This window comes from Lonchura striata, chromosome 5, assembly GCF_050655825.1.
Source record: "Lonchura striata isolate lonStrDom1 chromosome 5, ASM5065582v1, whole genome shotgun sequence".
NCBI lineage: Eukaryota > Metazoa > Chordata > Aves > Passeriformes > Estrildidae > Lonchura > Lonchura striata.
The window spans coordinates 21,390,470-21,396,714 of NC_140707.1; the positions used below are offsets into that span (position 1 = coordinate 21,390,470).

General features: G+C 50.4%; 1 protein-coding gene and 1 non-coding gene across 2 annotated transcripts; one reads left to right on the plus strand and one right to left on the minus strand.

Annotated features, from left to right (window-relative positions):
* The first annotated feature begins 10 nt into the window (after positions 1–10).
* Positions 11–4,757, plus strand: RPUSD2 (RNA pseudouridine synthase domain containing 2). The gene is made up of 3 exons (XM_021524762.4): positions 11–496; positions 962–1,258; positions 2,193–4,757. Exons 1-3 carry the CDS (start codon positions 26–28, stop codon positions 2,982–2,984), a joined length of 1,560 nt encoding a protein of 519 aa, XP_021380437.4. The 5' UTR covers positions 11–25; the 3' UTR covers positions 2,985–4,757.
* Positions 4,758–6,047: 1,290 nt separating this feature from the next.
* On the minus strand, positions 6,048–6,129 carry TRNAS-GCU (transfer RNA serine (anticodon GCU)). The gene has a single exon. It is a non-coding gene; the product is annotated as a tRNA-Ser (tRNA).
* Positions 6,130–6,245: the final 116 nt, after the last annotated feature.

Below are 6,245 nucleotides of genomic sequence, written 5' to 3' on the forward strand. Positions count from 1 at the left end.
CGCGCTGATTGGCTGCGTCAGCGGGATGCGTCACGGCGTGCGGCGCGCGGTGTGGCCGCTGTGGGCGCGCGCGGCGGGGCGCGGGGTCCGGCCCCGCGGGGACATGGCCGAGCCGGGACCCGGCCCCAGCCGAGCCCGGGAGGACGAGCCGGGCCCCGCCGGCAAGGAGGAGGCGGCGCCGGCCCCCAAGAAGCGGCGGCTGGCGGGCGGCGAGAGGTACGTGCCGCCGCCGCGGAAGCTGAATGCCGGCGTGAGCTTCGGCGCCGAGCACTTCGCCGAGACCTCGTACTACTTCGAGGGCGGCCTGCGCAAGGTGCGCCCCTACTACTTCGACTTCCGCACCTACTGCAAGGGGCGCTGGGTGGGCCGCAGCCTCCTGCACGTCTTCGGCACCGAGTTCCGAGCGCAGCCCCTCGCCTATTACCGCGCCGCCGCCCGCGCCGGCCGCCTGCGCCTCAACGAGGAGCCCGTGCGCGACCTGGACATCGTGCTCAAGGTGGGCGCTCCCGAGGGGATCCTGGGCTGGCGGCAGAGCCCGGCCTGCCCCAAGCCGTGAGCATCGCCCCATGAGCGGTCCGGTCTTATAATACAGGGCCAGCTGGGTTCTATAATCCTGATGGGTTCCTTTCGATTCGATATATTCAGCGATTCTGTGAACCCTTTGGAGAGGTTGAAGGGGAAATCGGGGCTCCCGGGGAATCCCTGCCCCACTGGATTCGGGAATGTGTGGATCCTACAGCCCCACACGTGCCCCACGGCTTCCTCGGCCCTTAGGAATGGGAATACCGTACGGGCAGGTGATCGGATTTGCATGTTGACATGCACATTTATTATCCTAAATCCGGTATCCCAGGAGAAAGGGGCTGTAATTCTTCTCCCACAGTGTCAAGTCTCTGTTGTTTGTGGCCGGGTGGGTGGTTGCACAAGCTGGATTCAGGCTAATTGTCCGTACCCCTTCCAGAACAACGACTTCCTCAGGAACACGGTGCATCGGCACGAGCCGCCGGTCACTGCCCAGCCCATCCGCATCCTGGCGGAGGATGAGGAGGTGGTGGTGGTGGACAAGCCCTCGTCCCTGCCCGTCCACCCCTGCGGCAGGTTTCGGCACAACACGGTCATCTTCATCCTGGGCAAGGAGCACGGCCTGCGGGAGCTGCACACCCTGCACCGCCTGGACCGCATGACCTCGGGCGTGCTCATGTTTGCCAAGACCGCGGCCGTGTCCAAGCGCATCGACGAGCAGGTCCGGCAGAGGCAGGTGAGGGTTTGGAGCTGCTGCTGTGCTCCAAAGTCAGCCAGGCTTGGTCTCTAGATGAGCTCAAGTCCCCCAGACAACTCATGGTTGTGTTGCTGTTCTTATCTGTCGGTACTTCTCGTTGCTAAAATGCTAAAGACAGAGTAAAAATTGAGTTCGGTAATACTAGATTGGAAGGGAGCTCCTAAAAAATTTAATTGAATTTGGTAATCCTAGCATGATAATATTAGATTGAAAACCCTAAAAATTTAACTGCTTTTTATATTGGATTGAAAGGGATCTCCTAAAAATTTAATTCAACGTGATAATTTAATTTAATTTAGTAATACTGGACTAAAAGGTATCTCCTACAAATTTATTTTGATTTGGTAATATTTAATTGCAGAGGGTCTCCTAAAACCTTAATTTATTTTGGTAATTTTAGGTTTCAAGTGATATCCTAAAATTTAAATTATTTTGGTAATATTGGGTTGAAGGGGATCTTCCTCCTCAAGGGATTGTCCCACGGACTGTGCAAACTTACTGGGATAATGTAAAACCAGTTAGAGTTTAGATTTATTTGTGAGTGGACATATGTCAACTGTCCACCACTTTTGTAATTTTAAGTTTCCCATTTTTTTAGAGTCTCTTGATCCAAACAGAACTTTTTCCAGATTGGCTTCAGGACTGTAAGCCAGAGGCTGTGGAGAGATGGCTCCTGAATTTAAAATGAGGCAAATAGGCCCAGCCTCTCTGTTCTTGATTTCCCTACTAGCTGGGGAAAATGTGAGGGGAAATTCAGCTTTAAGTAGCTGATTGAATTATTTTCCCTTTCCTGTTGTAATAAAATGCCACTTTGGGATGTATTTTATTGAGGGGAGAGGGAGGAGGAACAAGGCTGAGCTTGGATGTGTTTTCCCCTGTGTTTCCTGAGCCTTCCTCTTGTGTCTCCTGGCAGCTGGAGAAGGAGTACGTCTGCAGGGTGGTGGGGGAGTTCCCAGAGCACGAGGTGGTCTGTGAAGAGCCCATCCTGGTGGTTTCCTACAAGGTGGGCGTGTGCCGCGTGGATCCCAAGGGGAAGCCCTGCCAAACCCTCTTCCAGAGGCTCAGCTACAACGGCAGCAGCAGCGTGGTGAGGTGCCTGCCGCGCACGGGCCGCACGCACCAGATCCGCGTGCACCTGCAGTTCCTGGGGCACCCCATTGTCAACGATCCCATCTACAACATGGAGGCCTGGGGCCCGGACAGGGGCAAGGGCGGGAAGATCGGGAAGACGGATGAGGAACTGCTGAAGGCGCTGGTAGAGGAGCATCGTTCCAAACAGAGCCTGGAGGTCTTGGGTATCGGGGAGGAGGACTTGAACTCCAGCGGTGAAAGTAAAGACTGTGGGAATTCAGGTGACTGCACAAAGTCTGCGGAGGCTGAGCCTATAAATGGGAGTTCCTGCCCTGCTGAGGATGAGCAGGATCCCGTGAGGAATGACGTAGCAGCTTGTCCGCTGAACTCTGATATCAACCTGGAAACACTTGATAAAGACAAAGAGCTCAGTTTCTGTAGGAATCGGGATGGGCAAACGGGGGAGAAGGGTTGGGAAGAGAAGGACCCTTTGTGTGTGGAGTGCAGGATGAGCAGACGGGACCCATCTCCCAAGGAGCTGGTGATGTTCCTGCACGCCCTGCGCTACAAGGGCACAGACTTTGAGTACTGCTCCAGCATGCCTGAGTGGGCCATGGAGGACTGGGAGGAGTGACCAGGATACCTGGCACCTGCGGACACTGCTGGCCAGGACAGCGGCGTGCAGAGACCAAAGATTGACTTTTCATTGTGGTTGAGGTGAACAAAGTGTGCCTTGAGCTGGGGTGGGAGGGATCAGTGGGGCTGGAGAACTGTCCCGCTTCCCACAGGTGCTGTGAAAAATGAGCAGGGAAACGAGGCTAAAACAGGAGTTTTATGTTGCCCTTCAGTGAACTGGCACTTGAGGGCAACAAGGACTGAACTCTGCTTGGCACAGGCAGCTTTGCCTTCACCTCAATGGATTCTGGATCAATTATCCGCATGGATAATGAAGTGTATGCACTAAAAGTCAAAAACTGATTTTTCTTCCAGCCTGCTGTGTTCCTATGTCTTAAAATAAGAGCTGCTGGATGTCATGTCATAAAAAACCTGTTTTTATTGCATTTTGTTGTCAGATTGATTTCAAAACTACAAGATTACCTCTGAGAACACTATGAGGTAAAACCAGAACACTGTGATCTCTTTTGTGCCTGCTGTTTGTCAGCAAAATCCACTTGCCTTTGAAATTACCAACATTCATTCAAATAATTACTTAAGTTAGTAGTTCTGGGTGCAGGTATTGGACCTGGTTTTGGAGGTACTGTTCCCTGGATTTTGTCTTGAAGAGATTTTTTTCTTATCACTTCAGTGTGACAATCAGCTTTCAAGAAAAACAAAAGCAGTTTTATGAAGCAGAAGACTTATTTTAAAATAATTTTATATGAATGATTAATGTCACCGTAGTTCTTATTTTCATTAATGTTTACACAGTTGATTCGTGGCTTCTGGGAGGGTTTTTATATAAATTTTGGAGATCTCCGAGGGAGAGGTTAGCCAGCCCACAGGAATTAGTGATTTCACTTGGTGATGTCACCAGGGTCAGGATGTATCTACCAAACCACAATAAACCATTGCTTGCTTCCAGTAGCCCAAAGGAGCCAAGTAGTGTCTTTGTCTGCTGGATCATCCAGCTGTTATTGAATATTTCCATAAAAATTCACTCAGGTTAGATGCTAAATATCAGCATTATCCAAATTTTTGATGCATTAGAATATACCTTTCATGGAAATAAATGGAACTTGGCACCTCCAGTGTATAAAAAGGGTGGCTGGAGCTTTTACTGGATTTGGATACAGGGAAATGGGTGTAGATATAGGGATGACAGTTAAATTAGACTTTGATGTGTCCCAGGTTACGGTGGGAGGTTTTTGGTAAGAAATTTCTGTTACAAAAAAAGGCCCTATCAGGGATTTTCCTGACTAACATTGGGCCTGATGAGGAACTGGAGCTCAGCACTGCTTTTTCTTCTTCTCCTGGAATAATGGCTGCAGTTGGCAACTTTTAATTTCCTGGTCAAGAAACCCCTGGGCTTCTGTTTCCAAGATTCTTTGAACAAGGATTGTACCTATTAGTTTAGTTTAGTTCAGTTTAGTTTGTCAAAATCATGTTTGATGTTTTGTTAGCTGGGAAAAAGTTGCCCCTGGAGGTGCCCTGGGATAAATTCCCATCTGAGATTGGGTCTGAGGTAAATACTGGGTCCTGGTTGTCAGCATAAAGTTTTCCATACAAAGTGTAGGTCCTGGAAGAATTCCTTTCTTCAGTACACCTTTACTTGGACATGCCTGACAGTGCTGGGTTAGGTTTGGACTTGATCTTGGACGATCCTATAATTCTGTCTTTATCCAGGAGAATGTCTATCTCACTGTGATAAAGTACTTTTCCATACAAATAAACCCTCCTGGCAATCTTCCCTGTGCCTTGGTCTCTCCCTATGCAGGACTGACTGGAATTAGCCCCTGAACACTCACCTTTCACACAGTAACTCTTGTCCAGTTGTGTTTTAACCCATACATTGTGTTTGGGAACCTTTTGTGAGTCTGCACCAGTGTGATCTGGCTCACTCTCTGCCCAGGACTGGGTATGATCTAATTTCAAGAAGGATTTAAGTGTAGGTAAAACTTTGTCAGTGTGTGCAGGGAGGGCTCAGAGCTGTGATGCAGATGGGAGATGTCCCTTCTGGAAGCTCTGAGTTTCACTAACTTCTACAGGCCTCTAATTCCAGCCTTTTTTTTTTTCCTTTTTTAAGTGAACCATGGATGGCTTAGGCAGAGAGGAAAATTTTTCCTGTATCTTATCAATACACTCATTTATGCTTTTTAAATTGCCATAACTTGATGGAAGACAAAGCCAAATGCAGTAATTGTTTATCTGAACAGAACTTGATGTACTTTTCAGTGAGGGGCTGGGACCTTAAAGCCCATCCACTCCCACTCCCCTGCCATGGGCAGTGACACCTTCCACTATCCCAGCTTGCTCCAAGCACTGTCCAAGCTGGCCTTGGACACTTCCAGGGATCCAGGGGCAGCCTCAGCTTCTCTGGGCAGCCTGTGCCAGGGCCTCCTCACCCTCCCAGGGAAGGATTTCTTCCCAATGTCCCATCTAAATCTCCCCTTTTCCAGTTTGGAGCTATTCCCCCTTGTCCAAAGTCCATCTCTTGGAGCCCCTTTATGCCCTGGAATGGGCTCTAAGGGTTCCATGGAGCTGAACAATCCCAGCTCTCTCAGCCTTTCCTCATAGGAGAGATCTTCCATCCCTCTAATTCTTACTCAAAGCTTTCAGGGATGCAGCCAGCCCTAACAGGGCATTTTGTTGGGATCCCAGAGGAGGTTGAGATGAAAAGGGATTTGTTCCCAGTGTCACAGCTGGAAGCTCTGCAGCAGAGGTTCTGAGGAAAGGAGGTAAGTCAGGCTACCCCAAGGAGAGGCACCAAAGGAAGGTGGATACTGGGTGAGACCCTTCAATCCCTCAGGACACTTCATCCTAGCTGTGACCCCTAAAATCTCTGGGGCACTCTATCCTGCCTTGTGACCCTAAATCCCTCGGGATGCTGTGTCCTGTCTGTCTGAGGCACTGCCTCCGCTTTTCCTTCTCCCCGTACGGGCCGAAGGGACAGGCGGGAGGAAGAGGTCCCCTTGGAAGAGCTGGGGAGAAAAAAAAAACAATATTACTGTGAGGGGAAAAAAATAAAAGTTTCCGTTCCCGACGAGGATGGGATTCGAACCCACGCGTGCAGAGCACAATGGATTAGCAGTCCATCGCCTTAACCACTCGGCCACCTCGTCACAGCGGCTTCTTCCTCACCGGACCTATAAGGAAGTACGCTCACCGCCTCCACCATCTCCTCCCGCCCGCCGCTCCCCTGCGCGGCGGCGCCGGTTACGCGGCCCTGCACGGGCAC

Bases quoted from the DNA above. Each gene is read 5' to 3' on its own strand.
- RPUSD2 (XM_021524762.4), top strand. From the start codon at position 26: ATGCGTCACGGCGTGCGGCGCGCGGTGTGGCCGCTGTGGGCGCGCGCG. The intron at 497-961 runs GTGGGCGCTCCC...TACCCCTTCCAG, and splicing joins ACCTGGACATCGTGCTCAAG to AACAACGACTTCCTCAGGAA. The intron at 1,259-2,192 runs GTGAGGGTTTGG...GTCTCCTGGCAG, and splicing joins AGCAGGTCCGGCAGAGGCAG to CTGGAGAAGGAGTACGTCTG.